The sequence below is a fragment of the Nycticebus coucang genome, chromosome 6 (genome assembly GCF_027406575.1).
Source record: "Nycticebus coucang isolate mNycCou1 chromosome 6, mNycCou1.pri, whole genome shotgun sequence".
Lineage (NCBI taxonomy): Eukaryota > Metazoa > Chordata > Mammalia > Primates > Lorisidae > Nycticebus > Nycticebus coucang.
The window spans coordinates 66353494-66380081 of record NC_069785.1 but is presented as its reverse complement, the minus strand read 5'-3'; the positions used below and the strand labels follow the sequence as shown (position 1 = coordinate 66380081).

The 26588-nt window shown below is 45.4% G+C and overlaps 1 protein-coding gene across 7 annotated transcripts in view; it reads left to right on the top strand.

Moving 5' to 3' along the window:
- Window positions 1–26588, top strand: part of DAPK2 (death associated protein kinase 2) — a 136908-nt gene that overhangs the window by 88611 nt on the left and 21709 nt on the right. For 6 of the 7 annotated variants that reach the window (XR_008380728.1, XR_008380730.1, XR_008380727.1 and 3 more), the window contains 3 exons: window positions 18109–18238; window positions 25368–25416; window positions 26150–26176. Coding sequence is in view for 2 of the 7 variants with exons in the window: in XM_053594833.1 (XP_053450808.1) it covers window positions 18109–18238; window positions 25368–25416; window positions 26150–26176 (206 nt within the window). In the remaining 5 variants the exon portion in view is untranslated. Of the gene's footprint in view, window positions 1–1703; window positions 1838–18108; window positions 18239–25367; window positions 25417–26149; window positions 26177–26588 lie in introns of those variants that run through there. The other variant, XR_008380729.1, reaches the window with a different exon arrangement.

Here is a 26588-nt window from a genome sequence, read left to right as displayed (position 1 = left end):
TCCTGGTATTGCTGTGGACAATTAACTTCTTTTCTTGTGTCTTTGCTGACTCCAGGAGACCAGCCTCAAAATGAGCTCCTTTGTCTTCCCTTTAATAGATCTGGTAGAAGTGGGAGGAGTTGCTGGAGCCCTCAGACCTGGATTACTATCGTAGGTTCATGAGTTTTTGTTTGTTTCTATGATGGGGTAGTTCAGTGCTGAGGGGAGCCCTGGATCAGAGTTAGCCCCTCAGGGCTTTCATCCTTACTCTACTATGTACTAGGATACACCTGAACCTCAATTTTTCAGCTTCACAGCAAATAACAACACATACCTGGCAGAGTTGTTGTAAGGGTTAGAGCAGCAGTTCTCAACCTGTGGGTCATGACCCCTTTTTTCCGTTTGTAACAACGCAGCAATTAGGAAGGTTGAGAATCACTGTGTTAGAGAGAAGAAACATTAAGTGCAGAATATGGAACAGGTGCTCTGTAATAGTAGCTGTTGTTATTATTTCCCTTCCCAGAATAGAGGAAAAGAAAACACAATTCTTATTACAGTGTGTTGGGCCCCGATAGACTAGGAAAACAAACCCTGCCAGTGTAATTCTAAATTGCCCAGCAGTGAGCCGAGTTGGTTGCTAGGTGCGACTGCTGGCAGGGGCTTGTATCGAGCTCCCAGGTTAGTCTGGACATTTTCCATGGCCTGGAGACAGTCTGGGTTTCCCTCGGATGCATGTAGGGTAAGGATGCTGCTAACCCCTACTATAGTCATGTGTCCTCAGAGTCGTGAGGACTCCAAGCTTTTGGACTCCCTCACACATGGGTCTCTTGGCCCAGCCCCTGCTAGACAACTTCAGGAAGTGATGAGTAGCTGGAGCTCAGAGGGATTAACCTATAATTGACTGGACACTTCCTAGAGCCAGAAGGTGGGCCTGTATGCCTTCTGGCTGGAACCTTCTGCCAACTGGAAGAAATCAGACAGACGGTCCAACTAATAGCTTAGAATAAGCTACTTGGTTCCATGTTGTTTCTTACCATACAGAATCCACATGGTTCTTCCTGATTTTCATTCTCCACAGGGACCTTCGCTTGCCTTTCCTGCTTGCATTCTGTTACTCCTTGTCAAGCGAGTCATGCTGGCCCTGCTGCCCAGGAGCACAGCCCATCCCCACAGCTATCTCCACACTCCTCGTAAGCTGCTCTGTATGCTCACCTGCCTGCTGAAAGGAGCAGGTGATGGAGGAGGGCGGCTCTGGGCTTGAGGCCTTGAGCTCTCCTCAAGCTGCTGTTTGATTAGCTCTTCCTATATCTAGCCATTGTGCTAGGGACAGTCAGGTTCTGTTCCTGCTTACTGCATGTTCCCAGCCTTGTAGAGAGTGGACAAGTGGACAAATTAATGTTAGATAAGCAGTTTTGGTAAAAACAGATCATGACACCTCTTGCCCCCCAAATCTGTAATGGGTCCTTGTTCACCATAGGATAAATGAACCCATTCTCAGCATGGAATTCAGGCCTTTCTTGCACTGCCCTAGCCCAGTTTCTAGCCTCATCCACCCTGCCCCACTCTAAAAAACAAGCCCCAGGGAACAAAATGACATATGCATGATTTGGCCTCTCTCCTCCTCTTTCATGCTTTTCCCATCCAGGATGCTGCTGCTCTTTTATTGTCTGCCCACGGACTTCCTGCTCGCCCTTAGAGATCCGACAGAAACCCCATTTCCTCTGGGAAGCCTTTGCCACCCTGTCATCTCCCAAAAGCATAACTAAGAACTAACCTCTCTGCTTCTATTGCTCTTTGTGCAAACCTGCTGAAGCATTTGTTGCTGAGTCACTTTCTGCTGCACAATGCCTGCCACATGGTGAGTCACTCAGTATTGAATGAATGGGTGAATGGGTGAATGAATGAATGCTTTAGTGAAGACAAACACTTGGATGCCTAAGGCCCTTTCATGTCTTACCTGGAAAATGCAAATGAGGTTGCAGGCAGATTTCAATTTACTGATATGAACAATTATTGAAGGCCTACTGTATACACTCAGGGGGTAGAGTGACAAACATCATATACTGTGGTCCTGGCCTGCTAGGGGCCCACCATCTCCTGGGAGATGGGCACAGTGAGACTCAGTGGGGACGCCCCTCTGAAATAAAAGCTAACTGATCGCCACCAACAAATACTCACATGCAAGGGATGAAATCTGTCTCAGCAGAATGGAGACCATCCTGGCATGTGCTGTACATTCACCAGAGAAAGGCCCACTGACCTGGGTAGGGGGAGGTGCTGAGGGTGGATGAATTGCCCTGTATTGACATAGGTGGGAGCAACCCTGGGGCTGACTGGTCTTCAGTACTGAGAGGGCACCAGACCTGTCTTCAGACATGACTTCTGTGGGATGGATCATAAGGAAATGGACTCAGTACCACCCAGGAACCTCACCCCACTACACAATCCCAACACAAAGGCCTTATAGAGGGCGTTTTTGTGTGGTTTTGCGTTTATTTTGGATTTAGCATTTCTCCTTTGAAAATGGGTGTGTCTTTACCCCCACTCCTATACTGACCTGAGCCTGATCCAACTTGAGAACTCAGAAATGGAAGGTAGTCCTCAAGTCTGATGGTATTTTAAGCCGAAAAACAAGCTGCGAGAACTGATTAAAATTCCATGCAAGAGAGGAACCCAGAACTGAAGGGGCTTTTGCTTTATACAAGAGCGTTAAGAGGGGTGAATTCTTTCCTGTGCAAGATACTCCAAAAATCCAAATTCTAGTCTTTAAACATCCTTTGAGCTATTCTTTTTTTTTTTTCTTTTTTCAGTTTTTGGCCGGGGCCAGGTTTGAACACACCACCTCTGGTATAGGGGCCCGGTGCCCTACTCCTTTGAGCCACAGGCACCACCCCTTTCGAGCTATTCTTATGTTTACAGGATATATAACGTGGTCTGGTGGTCAAACTTTCATAAGAAATGTAGTGATAGTACTTATTTTTAATTTTTATTTATTTATTTTTGAGACAGAGTCTCACTATGTCACCCTCAGTAGAGTGCTATGGTGTCACAACTCACAGCAACCTCAAGCTCTCGGGCTTAAGTGATTCTCTTGCCTCAGCCTCCTGAGTAGCTGGGACTTTTGGTGTCCACCACAACGCCCAGGTTTTTTTTTTTTTTTTTTTTTGAGAAGAGTTTCACTATGTCACCCTCGGTAGGGTGCTGTGACATCACAGCTCACAGCAACCTCAAACTCTTGGGCTTATGTGGTTCTCTTGTCTCAGCCTCCCAAGTAGCTGGGACTATACGCACCTGCCACAATGCCCAGCTATTTTTTTGTTGTAGTTGTCATTGTTGTTTAGCAGGTCCAAGCCGGGTTTGGGCCTACCAGCCCCAGTATATGTGGCTGCCACCTTAACCAGTGAGCTATGGGTGCCAAGCCATAATACTTTAAATATACATGGAACTTTCTAGAATACTTCATGATTACTCATCTGTTTTCTCATTTGATCCTTTTGAAAGTAAAGTATTGTCACTTTTTTTACATACAAGGCAATTGAGGTTCAGAGGGGTAAAGTAACCTGTCCAAGATCACACAGATACTAAATGATAGGGCTAGGACTTGAACTTAGCCAGCAAGGATACACTAAGCAAAGCTGAGGGTCTCCAGATTCTGGATTCACAGTCCAGATTTCTTGCTTCCTTAGACTATACCTTCACATCAAATCAAAAAGTTCGTGATATGCCGTAAATTTATTCTTTACATAGTTAATTCTCATCTGGTCACTCCTTTCTTTCTAGTAATTGTTTTCTCTTTCTAATAAGTAATTCCTAATACCTAAAAAAATTAATTTGTATTTTATTAATTGTTATGAAATGTGCACATGTTTGAAAGTAGAACTTAAGAATGAAGCTGTTTTTGAGACTAAATCTTGGAGGCATGGAGTGGAGATGAGATCTCGTAGAGATTTAGCTGACAATATGGGTTAGAGGTTTGGGGCCAGGCCAGAGAGTTTCTGTAACCAGCCATGGGTAACTTGTTCCCTCAAAATATTTTATTGAGAAAAAAATTTCAGAACATTTGAAGAAATTGGAAGAATACAACGGGCATGATTAGACCTTCTCCCTAGTTTCAACATCTGGTCACCTTTGATTTACCTCTTTCTTGCCTTAAAAATGAAAGAAAAAATATACAAAGCATATGCATGTATGTGTATATCATCATGTACTTAGCATGTACCGAGCACCCGAGACTACAGGTAGTGTCCTATTGACCCATATTCTTATTATTACACTTAAAACAATTAGCAATAATTTATGGAAAACCTTTAGTTGCTGGAGAAACATGATCCAATTTCTGATTTTATTTATTTATTTATTTAATTTTTTGAGACAGAGTCTCACTACGTCACCTTTGGTTGCTGTGAGCCGTGGTGTCATAGCTCACAGCAACCTCAAACTCTTGGGATTAAAGCGATTCTCTTGCCTCAGGCTCCCGAGTAGCTGGGACTACAGGCGCCCGCCACAACGCCTGGCTATTTTTTGGTTGTAGTTGTCATTTGGCAGGCCTGGGCTGGATCCGAACCTGCCAGCTCCAGTGTATGTGGCTGGCACCCTAACCACTGAGCTACGGGCTCTGAGCCTCAATTTCTGATTTAGTAAGAAAATTCTCCTGGTGGGAAAGAGGATAGATAGGGGAGAGTAAGCTGGTTGGAAGCTATAATAATAATGTGGGAAAGGATGAATCAATGATAACCCATATACTCTAAACAAAACGTTGATGACCTTTTATAAAAGCATACAGAAATATACAAAGAAGGTAGCCATAGAGTCTCAAAAAAAAATTATTAACATTTTGTGTATTTCCAACTTTTTTGTGAACAGATAATAGTATACACACAAGAGTATGTATGTGCTTTAAGGTTCTAATAACTATACTACTTTCACAATTTTCTCCTTGCTTTTTTCATTTTACACTCTAACCCAAGCAGTGCACATTTACTTCAAACTATTTTTCTTTGCTGTAGAAGGTTTAATACACGTCTTCCTTGGTTTTCCTTACCCTCTTTGTGTGCTCTGATGAGTGGACCCTTGTTTCCTGTTTCTTATGCTCAAGGATTAGCTTGTGCTCCAGCCCCAGAGTACACTCATGGGCCCCTGCATCTCAGCTCCCCTGTCACCTCTAGAAATACATGCTAACTGCCTCTCAACTACTGCAGGGCGATCTGGAGGTGAAATGAACCAAAGACACTGAACTCCTAAATTATTGAGGGAAAGAGAACAAAATGTGACAAAAATTAAACCGTGGAGAACAACTATTAAAAGAGTTGAAATATATTGGCTTGGTACCAGTAGCTTAATGGTTGGAGTGCCAGCCGCATACACTGGGGCTAGAGGATTCAAACCTGGCCCGGGCCTGCTAAACAACAATGACAACTGCAACAAAAAAAATAGCCAGGCATTGTGGTGGGTGCCTGTAGTCCCAGCTACTTGGGAGGCTGAGGCAAGATAATTGCTTAAGCCCAAGAGTTTGAGGTTGCTGTGAACTGTGATACCAGAGCACTCTATTGAGGGTGACATAGTAAGTCTCTGTCTCAAGAAAAAAAGAGTTGAAATATAGATGCTTTGCAATGAGGGGTATTAAACCCACCAGCTGATTTGGCAGGAGGCCACATGACATAGTGGAAAGAGGAGAGGCCTGAGTCTGCATTTGAGTCAAACCTCTGTTCTGTGATGTTGGGAAGGTCATGACTCTGACCTTTCCTGCCTAAAAAGTGGAGGTAAGATCACCTCTTCTTCCTATCCCACAGGAGTAGAATGAGGGACCAGGAAAATATCAGTGTAACAAAAGAGCTCTGAAAGCTCCAAACTTTTTTTTTTTTTTTTGAGACAGAATCTCACTTTGTCCCCCTGGGTAGAGTATTGTGGTGTCATAGCTCAAAGCAACCTCAAACTCTTGGGCTCAAGTGCTTCTCTTGCCTCAGCCTCCCTGTAGCTAGAACTACTGGCACCCCCTATAACACCCATCTATTTTTAGAGACAGGGTCTCGCTCTTCCTCAGGCTGGTCTCAAACTCCTAAGCTCAAGGGATCCATCCACCTTGGCTTCCCAGAGTGCTAGGATTACAGGCATGAGCCACTGCGCCTGGCCATCCAAACTCTTTATGATTATTGGTAATGAAATTTCAACTAGCCTCCCTATGGGACCACATTTCTCCCTGTTCCACTCTCGCCTCCAAAGGGATTCACAAAGGGAGGTGGGCATGAACTATCCAAAGGAGGAATAAGATAGCATTTTCCAGCCGGTAAGCCAGGCAGATTCCATGGATGGCAGGACATTGTGTAATTCCCAGGGTCTAAAAACCCAGGTTCATATGGTTTGGACAATTTATCATGATCTCCATTTTTCAAATGAGAAAACTAAAAATTGCAAAAACTTTCCCCCTCTCCTGTCCTTATTTCATTCCCCACTACAGTTAGGTGCTCAAAGTTCTCTTGCAGCTCCCCACTTGCCCACTGACCTCCACTCTGAACCCCTGTCCAGGCCTGATCTCCATTAATGCACCATGTGTTCAAACAGTGCCTTTTAAGTTCCATTCATAGCCTCACCATGAGCCCTGCCCTTGCATCTGATCTCAGTAAGAATGAAAGAAATCTAATTCTGGAAGCAGCTTGCGGGGTGGGGGTAGAAAGAACAGGTATCTTGGCACTCAGAAGACCTGGACTCAAACCTGGCTCTACCAGGTATTAATTGTGTGGCCTTAAATAAGTTACTCAACTTCTTTGTTCTTTGGTTTCCTTCCTCATCCGAAAACTCAGGCTGTAATCTACTTTACTGAAGGTATTCTGGTAACAGGAAGATCTCCAGGGGGAATAAAAACTGTATACACATTCGCATACCTGTGCACACACACACAAACATACACACATAAGCTTGTTGTAAATTTCACTGATAGAAAGGTTTGTAACATAAAATTTACATAATAAAATATATATCCATGCACCCAATTGATTCTCAGAGTACACCTTCCTTGAAGGCTCCTGGAAAACTCTTGCATCTGTACCTAGCTTAACGGCTGCAGCTCACACATGAGTATAGTTCTGACAAGAATGCTGGTTGAGGGCTGGGCACAGTGGCTCACATCTGTAATCCTACCACTCTGGGAGGTAGAGGAGGGTGGATTGCTCGAGCTCATGAGTTCAAGACTAGCCTGAGCATGAGCGAGACCCCCATCTCTAAAAATAGCCAGGCATTGTGGCAGGTACCTATAGTCCCAGCTACTTAGGAGGCTGAGGCAAGTGAATTGCTTGAGCCCAGGAGTTTGAGGTTGCTGTGAGCTAAGAGGCCAGGGCACTCTACCCAGGGCAACAAAGTGAAACTCTCATCCCCCCCACCCAAAAAAGAATTCTGGTTGATACTTTTATATATCTTAACAAGTAAGATGAAAATGAAACAAAGGAAGCATGTGTAACATTTACCTGTTCACTAATGACATGACTTTACAGAATCAAACAATAGTTTTTGAATATTGAAAGACTGTTTCCTCTATTTTCTGTGCTATTCATGGATCAGTGGCTATAGACAGGGTGCCCTTTTGAATTTAATCTGTGTTATAAATAACCTAAAGAACATGAAATTCTAAAATATGGATACTTTAAAGGTTATAGGTTTTAAGTATTTATAGTTTTTAACATAATTTGCGTTATTTTATGTAATTTAATTATTTTTTATTTATATATTTTTAGGACACTATTAAAATTTGCTTTAATACTTCTTTGGGAGGAAAAAACACACTTTTAGTGAATGATGAGAAACATTTTTACAGTAGTCATAGGCTATTATTTTTAATATCTGGTATGCCATGAATTCATAGGGAAAAGATTCCGGTAGCTCAGGGAGGTGCCTTGCCATTGAATGTGACAAAATGTTACATGACTATTACGGCATGAATTCATGGGAAATAGGTACCAGCACCTTATATCACTGTTACATGGGGTCTGTTGGTTATTCTGTGTGCTATTCTGTACACCCATTATGCCATGAATTCATGGGGAATAAATAAGTTCCAGCACCTAATATCATGCTTCCATTGGTTCTCCTATGCGCTATGTTATATGCCTATTATGCCATGAATACATAGGGGATGGGTTCCAGGAGCTCAGGTGCCTTTCCATTGGTTCTCACAAAGTGTGCTTCTCGGGGTGGAGCAGGCTAGCACTTCAGTTGAACCCAGGTACCTTTCTCTTTGACTTCCTTCTTTTTTTTTTTTTGAGACAGAGTATTACTTTGTCGCCCTCGGTAGAGTGCTGTCTTGTCACAGCTCACAGCAACCTCCAACTCTCCGGCTTAAGGGTTTCTCTTGCCTCAGCCTCCCAAGTAGCTGGGACTACCCGCGCCCACCACAACACCTGGCTATTTTTGTTGTTGTTGCAGTTGTCATTATTGTTTAGCTGGTCCGGCCCAGTTTGAACCTGCCAGCCTGGGTGTATGTGGCTGGCACCCTACCCACTGAGCTAGTGCCTGAAATTTATTCCTTTTTTTTTTTTTTGTTTTTTTTGAGGCAGAGTTTCAATTTATCACCCTTGGTAGAGTGCTGTGGCATCACAGCTCACAGCAACCTCAAACTCTTAACGCTTAAGCGATTCTCTTGCCTCAGCCTTCCAAGTAGCTGGGACTACAGTTACCAGCCATAATGCCTGTCGATTTTTTTGTTGTAGTTGTCATTGTTGTTTGGCAGGCCCAGGCTGCCTTCCTTCTTTTTCTGATTATTTTCCTTCATACGTTTCAGGAAGCTATTTCGGCTCTTAGAGTGTTTAATATACTCAATACAAACATTAATCTTGTTGGCAAGAATCTTGCCCTTAACTTGTTTGTTTACAACAATGCCAATCGCATGCCGGGTAACATTGTAGAGCAGCGGTTCTCAGACCAGCGGTTCTCAACCCATGGGTCATGACCCCTTTGTAACAATGAAAATACATTGCGGCATTAGGAAGGTTGAAAACCACTGTAATGTAGACTCTTCCAGTTTTGCCGTGGTGACATCTGTGTGGCATGCCTTTTTAAACAGTACCCGTTCCCTTGATGTCTACAATATCACGTTTCTTGTAGATTCGCATATATGTGGCCAAAGGAACAACTCCATGGTTTCTTTTTTTTTTTTTTTTTTTATTGTAGAGACAGAATCTCACTTTATGGCCCTTAGTAGAGTGCCGTGGCCTCACACAGCTCACAGCAACCTCCAACTCCTGGGCTTAAGCGATTCTCTTGCCTCAGCTTCCCAAGTAGCTGGGACTACAGGCGCCCGCCACAACGCCCAGCTATTTTTTGGTTGCAGTTTGGCCGGGGCTGGGTTTGAACCTGCCACCCTCAGTATATGGGGCTGGCGCCTTACCGACTGAGCCACAGGCGCCGCCCAACTCCATGGTTTCTAAAAGGCCTGGAGAACATGTACCGGGTGCCTCTCCCCTTTGCCTCTGTTTTGTCATTTTGGTGACTTCCTGGAAGATGGCATCTCTGGCTGAAAGGAATATAATTTAATTTTTAATAATGGTCCTGGTTAACAATTGGCTTGCAAAGTTCTTACAAATTTAATAATCTACTCTCAAGAGCCAGTAGCCTCCAACATAACCCTGGTCTCTGAGACCCTGTAAGCAAAAGCATTTTATAAACAGATGGTGCTGTACCCAGGCTGAAGTGTTGTCACCACAACAGTGCAGCAGTGCTGAAATAACAGCTAAGGCAGCCAACATTTACTGAGCATGTAATATGCACGCAGGCCCTAAGTGCTCTGCATGCATTTATCCATTTTACCCACATGACAAGCCTATGGCTTATACCCACGTTATAGAAGGGAGGCTGCTAGAGGGCTCCTGGGGCTTCACTGTGCCTCCTCAGAGACCCTTTCCATATTAATATTCCCATTTTGCCGATGAGGGGCCCAACCCTCAGAGAGATGAGTGACTCACCAAGGTCACAGAGCTAGCATGGGACAGAAGTGGAACTTAAACCCATGTCTGATGACAGAACCCTCTTTAGAGCTGTTTTTTCAAACACTGAACACAGATTTTGACTTCTTCCAGAGCTAGCTTTACAATTCCAATTCTGGAATTCTACTGGTTGGTTGGTTTGGTATTTTTCATACTGTCCCCAAGCATTCTGATAGATGATTAACACAGATGGGGGTCCCCAAAGCACAGCTTGGTGCTCAGAATGCCTCGATCCAGGCCCAGCTTGCTCACTGGTTAGGTGAAGGCAACATCCATCTTGACCTCACCTGGTGGCTTCGAGAGTCTCATAAAGGGATGTGCTGGGAGAGCCCATAGCAGTTACTAGTTGTGTGGCACAGACCATAGGGCCAGTGTGCTGGCTGGCCCAAAGTTGAAAGCCAGTGGTCCTGGAATGACCTTGAGAGTGAATTTTCATCTCTCTCTATCCCACAAGAATATAGAGACAGAGTAGATAGTGGTTTTCTCTCCTGCTTTACCCAGCAGGGCAGCTGGAGGTCACAGCCATGCATGGTGAGTGGCCAGAGGCTGTGGTTTAACAAATCCAAGTGCATCTGAGTTCAAGCCTTTCCCTAAGCCACAGTTACAATTTTCTGGGAAAAACACGGGGCTGCAAATTGATGAAGGACCAGAGCTGGCTCAGGGAGGCACACTTCTTTTTCTTTCTTTTTTTTTTTTTGAGACAGAGTTTCACTTTGTTGCCCTGGGTAGAATGCTCTGGTGTCAGTCACAGCTCAGAGCAACCTCAAACTCCTGGGCTCAACAATTCACTTGTCTCAGCCTCCTGAGTAGCTGGGACTACAGGCATGTGCCATGAAACCCAAGAGACAGGGCCTCACTTTTGCTCAGGCTGGTCTCCAATTCCTGAGCTCAAGTGATGCACCTGCCTCAACCTCCCAAAGTGCTAAGGTTATAGGAATATGCCACTGTGCCCGGCTAGCGAGGGACACTTTCCTAGCAGATCCCAGTAGGCACTCTTGCATCAACTGGAGGAAGGGAGGAAATGTGGGGGAGTGGAAAGCACAAAGGAGTTGGGTCAGTCTGCACTTGAATTTCAGTTCTACTGCCTATTAGCTGAGACACTTTGGGCAAACACTTAGCCTCTGGTGCCTTGGTTTCTTCACTTGAACAATGGGTGATGGCAGTACTTGGCTCACAGAGTTAGGATCAAATGAGATGAGTGTGACTACTTTGTAAACTGTAAAGTGCTCAGTGTTTTGCTGTACATGAACTACCAGGTTGGGTGTGTGGAAGAACGCAGGAGGAGTGTGACAAACAGGCTCCACCCTCAGCAAGTATGTAGTCTAGCGGGGGAGGCAGGGCTCACAGAGCTCTAGGTGGTCTTGGTCAGTGGAGATTGCTGCGTGAGTAGGACTGGGAGAGGGAAGAAGGGCCTGACTGCATGTTCAGATGATACTTCCTGGAGGAGAGAGGATTTTGGGAGGGTCTTGAAAGCTGTGTAGGAGTTCAATAGGCAGGTGGTAAAGATTCGTGTTTTTGAAGGGAGAGATATAATCAAGGAAATAGTTGCAAAGACAGTAACAACTACAGGCCACTTTATATGCCTTGTTTGATCCCGTAGTAACCTTCTTGAGTGAGATTTTATTACTGTTCCTAATGTATAGGTGAGAAGCCTAACTTGAACCTTTAGGTGAAGTAATTTGCCTACTGTCAGGCAGCTGGTGAATGACAGAACTGGGTTTGGAACTCAGATCCCAAGACCTGTACCCTTAGCGATTATCTATATTGATTCTCCAAAAGCAAGATGTACAAAAGATGCATATATGACTGCTTTGGTTCATTCATTTATCCAGCAGACAATAACTGAGTACAGACTAAAATGCCAGCTATTCTGGGGTGAGAAGGATGGAAGTGAGGCCAAGACCCCTGTCCTCCCTCATGGGACATTAGTACAGTGGGGACAGACTACGTAGGAAATAATTGTAGTGGCAGTTGACTTTCTGCCAGAGGCATATGCAAGGTGCCAAATAGGCCCTTGGGTGGGAGCAACTAGTGTGTTGGAGGGGGAACATTGCATAAGACATTCAGGTGTGAGTGTGTTGGTGGGTGAGGGGAGAAGGGTCTTGTTAAGAAGGGCTAAGTGAACTGCAGAGTGGGGTGGGGTGATGAGCCTTGAATGCCAAGCTAAGATGGATGTTGGGGATGGGCTACACTGGAGATTGGTGGAGAGGGACTGCCTGTGGTCCCATCTACAGTGTGCCAGGAGGAGAGGGAGCCATAGTTTTCTGGACACATGTCCACAGTGGCCTGGCAGCAGGCTGCTTTGCTTTCTTTGATCACCCAGCACTTGCCTGAAGAATCTGTGCCTGATGTTGCCTGTCCAACCTCTGCTCTGCTGAGCTGAACAGCTTCACTTGGTAGCAGGCAGGCCACACTGGCACCTGGGGAGGGCCCTGGGCAGGGGACCAGCATACTTGGGCTCTGCTCAGTGTTGAGTTGTCTGGGCTGTTGTGCCATGTAAAAGGGACTAAATGATCTCTGAAGTCCCTTGCAGCCCCCACATTGTGAGTTGGGGGTGAAATGGGGTGGGAGGAAGGAAGCAGCAGATGAGTGGGGAGGAGGAGGTGAGTGTGTGAAGGGGCACGTCCTTCAGCTGAGTGCAGATGATTCAACAGGGATTCAGTGTGAGCTCCCGGGAACTACTGTTAATGCTGCATCCCAGAAAAGAATGAACAAAGGGCCATTATTCTCTGCAGTCTTGCTGGGTGCTGCTCTTTACATGGACCATCTCTATGAATCCTCAGAACAACCCTATGCCTCGGCAGATGTTGTCCTTTTATAGATGGGAAACTAAGGTTCTAAGAGGTCCAGTGACTTTGCCCAGGTTACATATTGCGAGTGGCAGAACTGGAATTTGGACCTAGACCTGACTCCCAGCACTTGTTTGTGCTTGATCACACAGTCCCCTGAGGGTGACTTCATCCTGCAAAGGCTCCTGGGCATGCTGTGCAGGGGACACGGGTCTTCCCTAGAGGACTAACTTCTGGTTGGCACCACAGCAGATACCTCTGGCCAGATCCACCAGGACATGAAGGGCACATTGGCCTCTCCCACAGGTGTCTTCCTGGTGGACTGAGCTGGATGGGTTTGTTTTGACAGGTGAGAGAAGATCAAACTCCTGGTGGCAGCTCCTCGGGCCCTGGGCTAGGTGGTGGTAGCAGCTATGGGAATGTGGTTGTTCCCTCCAGCTGTGCTTTGGAGGTGATGTCAGGTGTGTGGGTGAAGTATTTGGTTGAAGTAAACAAAGCTGGAGGAGAAAGATAGGAGCAAGGGCGTATGGATAAGATCATTCTACCCCAGGGGCACTGTGGCTTGGGCCCAGTGGCCTATTCTTTCCTGACTGGGGGCCAGGAGGCCTGAGCCTTTACACGTCCTGCTTGGGGCCCAGTGCCCAAAAGTATTCATTTTCCCAACCAGCTTGGGAGATTGTACCACCTTGAAATTGCAGCACCTAGAGCTAGAAGGGGCTTGGGATTTCATCCAGTGCCTAACTTAGAGTTGGGGACCTGAGGCCCATAGAAAGGAAGTGGCTCACACAGCCTTGGGTGGTGAAGCTGGCAGGCCGTTTCCCTTCCACATGCCCCTGCTCTTCTTCACCACCCTGCTCTGTGAGAGGGGAAGCAGAGAAGCTTAGACCAAACCCTGGAATGCTGCTTTGCGGGCCCTGGGGCTGCTTTGTACCTTCCCTTAGCCCTGTTCCTTCCTGACCCAGTCCTATTACAGCTCTACGTGAGGAGTGCACTCTGGTGCCCCTAGTGGTGGTGGAGGATCTGCATGGGGGCAGAAAAGGAGTCTCTGGCCCCTAGATTTTCTCTTCAGCAAATATTAGTGAAACATGCAGGATGCAAGACACTGTAGGGGACCACCAGGAACCCTAAAACCAATTTGAATTTTCACAAGGAAAAGGCTACCTAGGAAAGTGGCATCACACCTGTGAGACAGCCTACAGCTTAGGACCGCCAGCAAGCACATCTCTGCTGAGGAGGTTAGAGCACAAGGCCAGGGGAAGCTTCAGTGAAAAGTAAGGGGATAAGAGGAGGGAGGGGTCGTGGGGGAGTAGGCTGTGCAAGTGTGACGAGGATGAGGATCGGGAAAGGCATTCCAGGCCAGAAGAACAGCCAGAGCAAAGGATGGATTGAGATGTTCTGGGAGTGGAAATATCCACCAGAGGGGATAGAGAGCAGGTACAGGCAAGTGGCAGGTGGTGAGTCTGAACAGGTAGCAGGGGCAGCTGGTGCCTTGAATGCCTCAAATACCAGGCAGGCATTTAGACTTTCTCTGCTGGTCAGTGGGATTACTGAAGGTACTTCACCAGACTGGGTGATGTGGTGAAGAGAAAGTAACGGAGCTGCCAGAGAAGGCCCCACCCTCTTGCCCTCCAACTGTGATATTATGAGCCCTTACACCTGGGCAAATCACTTAGCCCTCTGAGCCTTGGTTTTCTAATCCATGAAATGGGGTTGATAATGGTGCCTTCTACGCAGGGTGGCTGCAAAGGTCACACAGAGCACTAATATAAATGTACTACAACAATTTATATGTAAAAAAAAAAGCCAAAGAAAGGAAAGCAGGTCCCTTTAAAAGGCCAGGCGTGGCTCACACCTATAATCCTAGCACTCTGGGAAACCAAGGCCAGTAGATTGCTTGAGCTCAGGAGTTCAAGATCGGCTTGAGCGAGAGCGAGACCCCATCTCTAAAAAAAATAGCTGGGTGTTGTGGTGGGCGCCTGTAGTCCCAGCTACTTGGGAGGCTGAAGCAAGAGAATCACTTGAGCCCTAGAGTTTAAGGTTACTGTGAGCTATGATGCCATGGCAGTCAACCCCAAGGCATCTGAGCGAGATTCTGTTTTTCTGTCTGTTTTTAAATTTTTTTTATTTTTTTTTTATCATATCTGTGTGCATTAATGTGATCATGAGGTACAATGTGCTGGTTTTATATACAATTTGAAATATTTTCATCAAACTGGTTAACATAGTCTTCACAGCATTTTTTAGGTTAAGACATTTATATTCTACATTAGTAAGTTTCACATGTACCCTTGTAAGATGCACCATAGGTGTGGTCCTACCAATTACCCTCCCTCCACCTATCCTCCCCCCTCCCCTCCCTTCCCTATCCCCTTTCCCCATATTCTTGGGCTATAATTGGGTTATAGCTTTCATATGAAAGCTGTATGAAAGGGCTGAGTACATTGGATACTTTTTCTTCCTGTTTGCTTTTTTGAGACAATCTGTAGAGGATAGAGATAATCCTAAGAATGGAGGGAGAGGCTGCCTGCCTGGGAGATGGTGGGCAGTAGAGAGAGTCCATTCCTCTGCATGGAGTGCCAGGATACTTGGGGTCCATGAGCAGCCACCAGCAGGCTGGGTTGGGGGGTATTGGAGTGGGGCCACCTGCCTGGATCCTGTGTATTGGCCTCCCGCTGACTCTCCTTTCTGTAGGGCTTAAGCATCTTCACTGCTTTGGGAAATAACTTTGACACATTTTCAAAATAATTTTTTTTTTGTTTTTTTGAGACAGAGCCTCAAGCTGTCACCCTGGGTAGGGTGCCATGGCATCACAGCTCATAGCAACCTCCAACTCCTGGGCTTAAGCGATTCTCTTGCCCCGGCCTCCCAAGAAGCTGGGACCACAGGCACCTGCCATAACACCCGGCTATTTTTTGGTTGTAGTTGTCTTTGTTGTTTGGCAGGCCTGGGCCAGATTTGAACCCGCCAGCTCTGGTGTATGTGGCTGGCGCCTTAGCCACTTGGGCTACAGGCACCAAGCCTCAAAATAATTTTAAGAGTAATCTCCAGAGGGGAAGAAGAATAAACAAGCTTATAAAAATGCAAAAGGAAGCTGGGTGTGGTGGCTCACACCTGTAATTCTAGCACTCTGGGGGGCCAAGGCAGGTGGATTGCCTGAGCTCACAGGTTTGAGACCAGCCTGAGCCAGAGTGAGACCTCATCTCTAAAAATAGCCTGGCATTGTGGCAGTCGCCTGTAGTCCCAGCTACTTGGGAGGCTGAGGCAAGAGAATCGCATAAACCCAAGAGTTTGAGGTTGCTGTGAGCTGTGATGCCACAGCACTCTACCAAGGTGACAAAGTGAGACTCTGTCTCAAAAAAGAAAAAAATGCAAAAGGAAATATATGTGTGTTTTATTTAAGGGGGTGAAAAAAGCAAGGGAGGGCCTAGCCAGTCCCCTTGAGTGAAAGTTTCCAGCTGGGAGGTCACAGAGACTTCAGGGAGTCAGGGGCCCCAGGGGTAACAGCACATGCAACATCAGCTCAGCTAACAGCTAGGTCACCCTCAGTGTGCCAGCCACTGTGCTCTGTCTCATGCAGATGGAAAGATCTGAATCCTTCCTCCAGCTGAGGCCAGCTTTGGTAGGGATATTAGGACACAGATAGCAAAGGACTGTTGGACAAGGGAGAGGGTGCTGAAGGTCTTAACAGAAATGTTCAAATATGCCTGAAGGGGCCTGGAGGAGAGAGGGCTCCAGACTGCTGAGGAAAGTCAGGGCCAGGATAAGGTGGGTTGAGTTAGACCAGCGGTTCTCAACCTGTGCGTCACGACCCATAGGAACTGTATTAAAGGGCCACGGCATTAGGAAGGTTGAGAACCACTGAGTTAGACTTTGAAGCCCAGCTAGGATTTTGATGGACAGAAATTGAATAGAAGGCTTCCCAGGTAGCCCCAAAGCAGATGGTGTGGGCAAGGTGCAAGGTGGGAAATCCTTCAGTGCTTTAAGAAACAGGAATATTTAATTTTCTTAAACGATTATTTAACAGCTATTTGAGATAGAATTCACATACCATATGATTCACTTACTTAATGTATGCAATGTACAAAGTTATATAACCAACACCATCATTTATAGAATAATTTTAGAATCAATTCCAGCACATTTTTTCATCACCCCCCAAAGAAGCCATGTACTCCTTAGCAGTCACTCCCCGTCCCTCCATTCCCCAGTCCTAGGCAACTGCTAATCTACTTTCTGTTTCTATGGATTTGCCTATTCTGGATATTTCATATAAATGGAATCATATATGTAATCTTTTGTGACTGGTTCTTAGCATAATGTTTTCAGGAGTCAACACTGTTGTACCAGGTCTTGGTACTTCATTCCTTTTTATGGCTGAATATTATTCCCACATGAATCCTGTACATGGTATGGCTATATCACATTTGGCTTATCCATTCATCAGTTGATGGATATTTGGGTTGTTTTCACTGTAGGGCTATTATAAATATGCAGCTGTGAATGTTTGTGTACACATTTTAGTGAGGATATGTTTTTAGGACATTCCATTTTGGGTGAAGTCTAGGACGGTTGGTGGGAGTGGGAGGAGAATGAAGCAGAGGGACTTGCTCACCCACTTTGTCATGTGGGGGGTTGGGTGAGAGTGAGAAGGGACAGCTCAGTTCTTGTTCTAGCCTTACTGGGAGTCCAGGGTATATGAGGACCGGCCCCTGGGATGTGGGAGGGTCTGTCCCTCCACCCCCACCAACCTGCATTGTTGTGTCAGACCTGGCAGCTGTTTGCTGGGCTGGAAATAGCCTGAGCAGCTGGTATTTTCCCTGGAAATCGGGTGCATTTTTTCCTGTCCTGCTGAGGGCCAAAATTAGTTAAACACATAGAGAAATGTGGGCCATGCAGTTAGTATAGAAGAGGAGAGTGTTGTCAACAGGAAGCCGGCTGGCCAGAAAAAAAAGTAGTCAGGAAGACCAAGGTCAGCGAGGCTGAGCTGTGATGCCCTGTCCCCATCACACTCACACAGAGGTGGCAGTTTTGTTTACAGGAAATGCCGCAAGTATCTCATTTGACAGAACAGGAAATAGGCACTGCTTTAGGGATCTGCCTCTCAGAGACAGAAGGAAGATCAAGGCTTAAGTTCTGCTGTTAGCAAAAGGCTTGGTAAAACTTAGGCCTTGCCCTCAGTACTGTGCCCGTTTTTGAGTTCACAGGAGAAGATAGGACCCAAAAACAGTAAAGAGTTTATGCTATTTTAGTCTCCTAAAAAAGAACATCCTAACCTCACCTCAAACCCCAAAGCAAAATCACAAAACAGGGCTTTAATTACCATCTTGTTTTTTCTTCATTCCTTTTTTTTGTTTGTTTTTTATCTCCTCCAGCCAGAAAACATTATGTTGTTAGACAAGAATATTCCCATTCCACACATCAAGCTGATTGACTTTGGCCTGGCTCATGAAATAGAAGATGGAGTTGAATTTAAGAACATTTTTGGGACGCCAGAATTTGTTGGTGAGTTTTAAGGCAAGAATCTGGCATCAAGGGTAGGGAAATCCCAAGAACAAACTTGCATCTGGGGCTATGACCTCTGGGCTGAGAGTTGATGCCTGGAGATATCCCCTACAAACCTAACAGGTGGGCAAGGAAATGTCTTGCTGGGGGCCAGGATAGGGGTGGGGTGTGCAGTTAAGGCTAGAGGCCTTGCAGAGTTAAATCTTCCCAGTGCTGGACCCATCTCCTTCCTTTAGATGAGTTTATTGTGAAGATGTAAAAATTCCTCACCAGGCTGGCGCCATGGCTCACACTTGTAGTCCTAGCACTCTGAGACAGAGGCAGGTGGATCGTCTGAGCTCACAAGTTCAAGATCAGCCTGAGCCAGAGGGAGATCTTGTCTCTAAAAATAGCTGGGCATTGTGGTAGGCACCTGTCCCAGCTACTTGGGAGACTGAGGAAAGAGAATCACTTAAGCCCAAGAGTTTGAGGTTGCTGTGAGCTGTGATGCCACAGTACTCTACTGAGGGCAACAAAATGAGACTGTCTCAAAAAAAAAAATTAAAAAAAAATTGCCTCACCCTTTTGTATTCCCATAAACTTCACCTTCTGTGAAGTAGCTTGATTTTCTGAAAAGGAAAAAGGAAGCCATCTGTCAGGTGCGCTCGTTTGCCTGCCCTATGTGCTTGGCCTTTATTTCATGGATGGGGGTATTTGGCTCCCGTGGGGCTCTGGCTGCTTTCTCTTCCCTCTGTTTCTCTCCTTTGGCCCAGGCCTCCGCCTGTCCTGCATGCTAGAGGCCTCCTTATAAGGCTTGGGCTGGCGGTGGAGAGTTGTGGAAAAAACAGCCCAAAAGAAGGGAAAGGAATAAGAGTTGAGAACAGCCATCTACAGTAGAACCTCCGTAGTTGACCACCTCCGTACAATGCCCACCTCCTTAAGTTTTCATAGATCAGATATGCACCTCATATACGTGTCAGTACAGGAGGCCTAGTTCCTTATGTTGACCACCTCTGTATGTGGACCAGTTTGTTACAGGCCCTTGGGTGTCAACTTACAGAGGTTCTACTGCAGCAGTTCTCAACCCGTGGGTCGCAACCCCTTTGGCGGTCGAATGACCTTTTCACAGGGGTCACCTAAATACATCCTGCATATCAGATATTTACATTACAATTCATAACAGTAGCAAAATTACAGTTATGACATAGCAATGAAAATAATTTGATGAGGCACTGTATTAAAGGGTTACAGCATTAGGAAGGTTGAGAACCACTGTTCTACCGTCCTTAGGAGGGGAGTGGTTTTAGAGATGGAGGGAGGGCATTGTCTCCCCAGGATTTGGGGGCTAAAACTTGTGACTACAGTCTAATCAAAAAGAAAAACAAAATGTGTTAGACCATCACACATATTAGCCGATGGATTTTCAAGCTCTGCAGCCACTATGGAATGGTGCTACAGAGACCCCACAGACCTCAGGGCAGGAAACCCTTTCTCTGTGACAGGCTCTAAGTCTTGTGCTCTACAAACATTGTCTCCGTTAACCCTCGAAGGGCTTCATGAATCAGATTTGATTATTTTCTTCATCAAGTGCCTTGTTCAAGTGCAACACAACCAATAGGTGGTGGAGCTGAGTTTCAAATACAGGTACAGCCAACATCAAAGCCTATGCTCTTTCTGTTATAGCTGGTTATTTCTCTAAGAAGACCCTCAAAGAGTATACAATTTGGTTGTGAAAACAAGACACCAAACCAGCAAATGAGAGGGCTGAAATAATCTTTTTAGATCATCTTGTCCAGTTTAACAAATGTGGAAATATAGGGCTGGGGGATTTTAGTTAAGGTCAATGAAGGTTATTCTTCACTTACTGTATGACAGCTATTAGGTGACACATACAGGACATAGTCTGGTGCACTGAGTTAGCCACACTCAGAATGGCACACCGAAGGTCACAGCTTGGTGGAAGAGCCGGCCTAAACCTGGGGTACAAACAGCAGACACTTTGAGAGAGCAGTTGCTGCCCACCATTCGCCTGTGTGGTAAAAATGCATGTTTATTAATTACGTTTATACTACTTGTTAAGTAACAATAGTTCCACTAGAAATTCAGAGCAATAATGGAAGAGGTGTCCCAGGACAGGAGGTGATTAACTGTAAAGCGAGTCACACACGTATAAGACAGCTCTGAAGGACTGTTCAGATACGAGATCCACTCTGTCAAAGGCAATGGGATCTGTTGTGGCCTTGAACCAGTGAGGGGCTGCTACTGGGGGTGGAAGACATCTCCGAAGTTGGGGGGAAGGGAGCTAGGATGGAACATACCCTAGGTTCTGTGATACCACAGCAGAAAAGTAAGGCCAGAATGAGTACATTTACTGGGGGCAAGTCACTGTCCACTCTGAATGGAGCCCAGAGTTTACACCAGACTTTGGTGTGAGTGGGGTATTGATTAGTGAGACCAGACTGTGAAGGTTTTTTCTCAGTGGTATGCTGATAAATGTCTAACAACCAAGTCTCCAAAAATTTCCTTACTTTATAGCATTGGGCAGTTTCAAGCTACTCACTCCTTGTCACTGAATACTGAGTTGGGAAGACATGCACAGCGTTGGCTCCTATTAGCCAGTATGGTTTCGTTTGCAGTGTTTGAAGTTGCCTTATAGAAATATAGGGCAACTTCTCAAAACTCGTGCCCAAATTATGCTGAATTTCTATACCAAGATCCCTGAGCAATTACAACTACTTTCCCCTACTCCCACTATTCCTTTAAAATTTCAACTGATACTCAAAGTTAAAATGTCAGCTTTAAGGCTCTCCCACTACAAAACTGGATTCTTGAGAAAAAATTTCTTTTTAATGAAATTCAGATCTCATGGGAGATAAGAAATCATTAAAGTGTATGGTGCCCCATGATCGCATTAATGTACACAGCAAATATTTAATAAAAAAAAAAAAAAGAAATCATTAAAGGCAGTAACTCTTTCAGCACTACCTGTCCCACCCCCAAAAGCTAGTGAATTGAACTTAGAGCTGGGGCCGTGAGCCGCAAAGAAAATGAAATAGGAGGACCGCCCAGAGGCAGGCGTGCACATCAGCATTTCAATCAGAGACTAATAAGATTTCAATGGATGTAAGATGTTGAAATTATCAGATTTTGACAGTAAAATATGTGGAATATGTATAGAAATAAAAGGTAGAATGACAAGAATAAGCAAGCACCAAGAGATGTCAAAAATGACCAAACAAATTTTAAAAAGAACCAAATAAATAGAACTTTTTAAAAACTTGAAATAGACTCAGCACCGGTAGCTCAGCAGCTAGGGTACCAGCCATATACACTGGAGGTGGCAGGTTTGAGCCTAGCCCGGTCCTGCCAAACAACAATGACAACTACAACCAAAAAATAGCTGGGTGTTGTGGTGGGCACCTGTAGTCCCAGCTACTTGGGAGGCTGAGGCAAGAGAATCACTTAAGCCCAAAAGTTTGAGTTTGCTGTGAGCTGTGACAGCATAGCACTCTACCACGGGCAACATAGTGAGACTCCATCTCAAAAAAAGAAAAATTAAAAAAAAAATTTAGTATAATTGCTGAAATTTAGAACTCAGCAAGGCTGAGTGAGTTGGCTCATACCTGTAATCCTAGAACTCTGGGAGGCTGAGGCTGGTGGATTGCTTCAGCTGACAAGTTGGAGATCAGCCTGAGCAAGAGTGAGACCCCCTTCTCTACTAAAAATAGACAAACTAGCACTCAATCTCAGGACAACAGAGTGAGACTCTGTCTCAAAATAAATAAATAAAAACAACAACAACAAAAATCCGTGATTCAATTTGAAAAAAGGAAGAAAGAAAGAAAGAAAAACTAGCCAGGCATGGTGGTGGGCGCCTATAGTCCCAGCTACTTTAGGAGACTGAGGCAAGAGGATCTCTTGAGCTCAAGAGTTTGAGGTTGGTATGAGCTATGATGCCACAGCACTCTACCCAGGCCAACAGAGTGAGACTCTGTCTCAAAAATAAATAAATAAATTGGAAAGCATTAAGTCAATATGAACATTTTCTGTGTAAAATGATGAAGTTTTAATTGTGAGCTTAAAGGAAAAAGGACAAAACTAAAAAGTGAAGAAAAGAATTATAACAGAGTGTTTGAAATGAGTGTTCTAAGTTTCTTAGATTATTAAGAGAGGGTCAAAATATTGATTTATGTTAGAATTTGTTAGATATCTGTAGTCAAGTCTCGAGGGTAGACATTTTTGAAAAAAGTTGGGGAAAACATAGTAAAAAAACTAACTAAAAATCTCCATTTAAAAAGGCTAAGAAAGGAAAAGGAAAGCACACACAAAATAGACGAAAGTACATGGATGACATATATATATCAAGCAGATTAACGCTGGGAAGTGAGTTATGCTTCTCAAAAAATAGTTTTTTATTTTTTAAATGTTTTTAATGTGTCCTGGGCTGCTATTTTAGTAAAATACGATGAAAAGAAATTCTTAGGAAAATGATCAGAGTTTGGCTGTCATAGCAATGTCAAATTGCTATAAGAGTCTTTAGGTGCATACTCCCAATTTCTGGCCCAGTGAGAGTCTGCAGACTATGTGTCTGTGGACCACACCTTGGATATCACTATGCTAAAGGAAGTCGTTCATGTACGCAGCAGGAGACACAGACCAAAACACTTCATAGCAATTTTGTTCCAATAACAAAAGAAATGAAAGCCATCCAAATGATCTCTGAGAGGGGAATGACTAAAAAATGATATATATTCCTGGGCGGCGCCTGTGGCTCAGTGAGTAGGGCGCCGGTCCCATATGCCGGAGGTGGCGGGTTCAAACCCAGCCCCGGCCCAAAAAAAAAAAATGATATATATTCCTATAGTGAACTACTATATAGCAGGGAAAATGAAAGACCATGGATGAACGCCTAGTGGATGTTAGAAGGTAATGTTGAGTGAAAAAAAACCAAGTGATTATAGATCATATGCTGATGGTACCACTTTTTTTTTTTTTTTTACGATGTAAAATATAATTGAGCAAATACATCAGTAGCGGAGAATGCACAGCTTTTCCTTACAGCACGATCCCAGTTAATAAACACAGGAGGAGTGACGAATGTGTGAAGTCTCCATTTTGAAAGCTCTACCGTCATAATTGTTTCAGGCAAAGAATCATTAGTGGATGTTAAACTTAGGCAAAACTAAGATGAGAAATAGCAGTTTATATAGACCCAAGCATGCTAATCAAAAAGAGAAGAATAATGACTTTACGAGGAGAAACCTGACAGCAGGGTAACCAGCTAAGCAAAGTACGTGAGAAATGTCAGAACACGTGGTGGTGTGCGATGCCTTGAGCAGGACACAGACCCACACAGGCAAAGGCTTTCCAGGTTTGCCAAATAAAAATACAGAATGCCCAGTTAAACCTGAACTTGAGACAAGCAGTGAATGACTTTTCAGTGTAAGTGTGTCCCATGCGACCCTTTAGTACTCCGTATTTTATCTGTCAACAGTAGTTCTAAGGTAGTCTTGACAAAAATGTACAACCTTGAGTTTAGTCACAAGGAAACGTCAGACAAACCCAGAAAGAGAGCCAGGCCAATCTACAAAACAGCTGGCCAGAGACTCTTCAGTTCTTGTATCTGCACGTCGCATTCTATTCATGGAAGGCAGAAAAATACTGAGGAAGTGCCCCAGGCTGGAGCAGCGGAGGCCACCGGTGCAACCAGTGTTCCTGGCTTGGATCTGCAGCCAGAAGGTGCCGTGAGGCTGCTGGCAAAGCCCAAATGGCCCATGTCGATTAGCAAATAGTGTCACATCAGTGCTGCCAGAGATGATACCACTTTTATAAGGTTAAAAAGGAAGTGACGCCAGGACAGTGTCACTTTTATAAGGCTAAAAAATAAGTGACACCTCTGCACCTTGAAGTGTGGGGGGCAGGATGACAGAATGGTAGACACACCCTGTGGATACAGGTGTCCTGCTGTACAGAACACTGGGTAGGCCAACTTAGCCTCTCCCACTCTCCACCTTTTCATTAGCAGTTGAACAGGCTTCCTTATCCTCAAACTTCTGCTCTCTCTTTCACTTCCATTTAATTGACAAGCTTTTTAAAAGGGCCGTTTACACTCTTTTCTCCACTTTTTACCTTCTGAACTGCAGTGAGTGTGAAATTCAGCACTAGGTTCCAATGCTCATCCACTTGATCTCTGGGAAGCGTCTGGGCCTCTTCCGTCCTCTCCTTGGTAGAGTCTTCTCTCAGAGACTTGGCACCGTCTCCTGGTTGCCATATCAGTGGCTCAGCTCCTATTTCTACTTGTACGTTGATGATTCTGGCCCACTCACCTATAGCCTGCCCCTTCCTGTGGCTGCCCCTCGGGCACCTCTAGGTCGTCATCTCAGTGGCCCCCGAAAGTGTCCTCCTGCCTGTCAGGTGGGAGGTACCCTCTTTCAGACCAGACTCAGAGGAGGGTGGATTCCTTCTCTGCCACCATTTCTTCTACATCACCTTCCGTGTTGACCTGACTGGTTTTTACCTCAGAGATCTAAAGCAAGCCTCTAGGGCCCCATTTCTCCTGGACTTTCCTCTCCCCACCTTTTCTAGGTGTACTGTCCCTCTTCCTCACTGTCTAGGCCTGTTTGTAAAAGATTTCTATCAGGAATACAGACAACTCCTGCCTCAGTCCTTTTGGGATACTATAACAAAATGCCTTAGAGTGGGTTATATAGAAACAACACATGGAGCGCTCATCGTTCTGGAGGCTGGGAAGTCCAAGATCCAGGTGCCAGCAGATGGGGAGTCTGGTGAAGAACCGCTCTCTGTTTCATACATGGTGCCTTATTGCCGGGTCCTCCCATGGCGGAAGGGGCAAACAAGCTCCCTCAGGCCTCCTGGATAAGCACAGGAGTTCATTCGTGAGGGTTCTACTCTTGTGACATAATCACCTTTTAGGTTTCAGCATATGAATTCTGAGGAAACATAAACATCCGGGCCAAAGCAACTCCTTTCCTCAGAATTCGTAGAGGTGGATTATCTTCATCTGCTGCTCTGATTTTCCTTACTGGGCATTCAGGATGGAGACATTTGGTGCCAAATACCCTAAAATTCCCTAGAATCATCTCCTCTCATTTTCCTGTTCCTGTTGACTCTTTAATATGACTTCTTTCAGCTCCAGAAATCGTGAACTATGAGCCCTTGGGTCTGGAGGCCGACATGTGGTAAGTTATGCAAGCCACCTAGGAAGACCTGGGTCCCTCCAAGGGTAGAAGTCCTCAGACCCTGCTGGGGTGATATCCTCTTGACTGAGAAAACTCCTTTCTCTGTGTGCTAGACCTGCAGCTGGAGCATCTGAGGGCTACCAGGCCTGGACCTGTGGCCAGTTAGAACCTGGCTGGGTCAGAGCTCTGTCAGCAGTGGAGGAACAGGGGGAGAGGTGAGAAGGAGGCGCAGGCTCACCCCAGGCCTGCCTCATCCAGGATGCAGATGATAGTAACTGTAGCTTAGTCAGTCAACCAAGCGATCACAGAGAACCTCATGTGTTCGGTGATCGATTCTCTTGAACAGGGCTTGTTTTATTTGAACACTGATTTACAGTTGGCCAAGCACCTTCATTACCTGGTTTTCTAAAATCCTGCCAATAGTCCTGTGAGGTAGTCATCCTTATCCTCATTTCATAAGGAGAAAGAAGCACAGAGGTGATAAGGGACTTGCCTAAATCATAGAGCCTACAAGTATAAGAGTCTGGTCTTGAACTTGGGTCCTGGGACTCAGTGTCCAGAGCTCAGTGATGTCAAATGCATCCCAGGCTGAACAGAGAGGGAGTGTGGAGTTTAAGATAACATCCAGGAGCTGCTAAGGAGGAAGTTAGTGATCTCTTCCCTTGAGATCCACGTGGCGGTCCCTTGCTGGCTTAGCACCCGGCGGCCTGATCTGATTGTTCTCTGTTTGCAGGAGCATAGGCGTCATCACCTACATCCTGTGAGTATCCCTGATCCTGGGGCTCTGACATAGCTTATACCGGGGCAACTGGGAGGAGTAAGAGAGAGGCAGACAGACTGACATTTACTGAGCTCCCACCGCATGCAAACCTTAAACAAAGTGGGTTGGGTGTTAAGTCCATACCTCATGCAAACTTTAAACAAAGTGGGTCGAGCTCCATTTCCCACATTTGACCCTGGGCTTGAGTTTGAGCAGGAAGCCTGGAGAGTAGCCTTGGCCTTCCATCCTGCACAGCCTGTGTCTGCACTGCTACCTTGGAACAACAGGACTCCTCACTCCACCTCTCCCAGACTGAGAGCCTCAGAACTGCCCTGAAGCTGCCTCTGCCGTCCCTGATCTTGCCTCTTCTTTTTCTCCCCTTCTTCCTTCCTTTCCCCAGATCCCTTTTTAT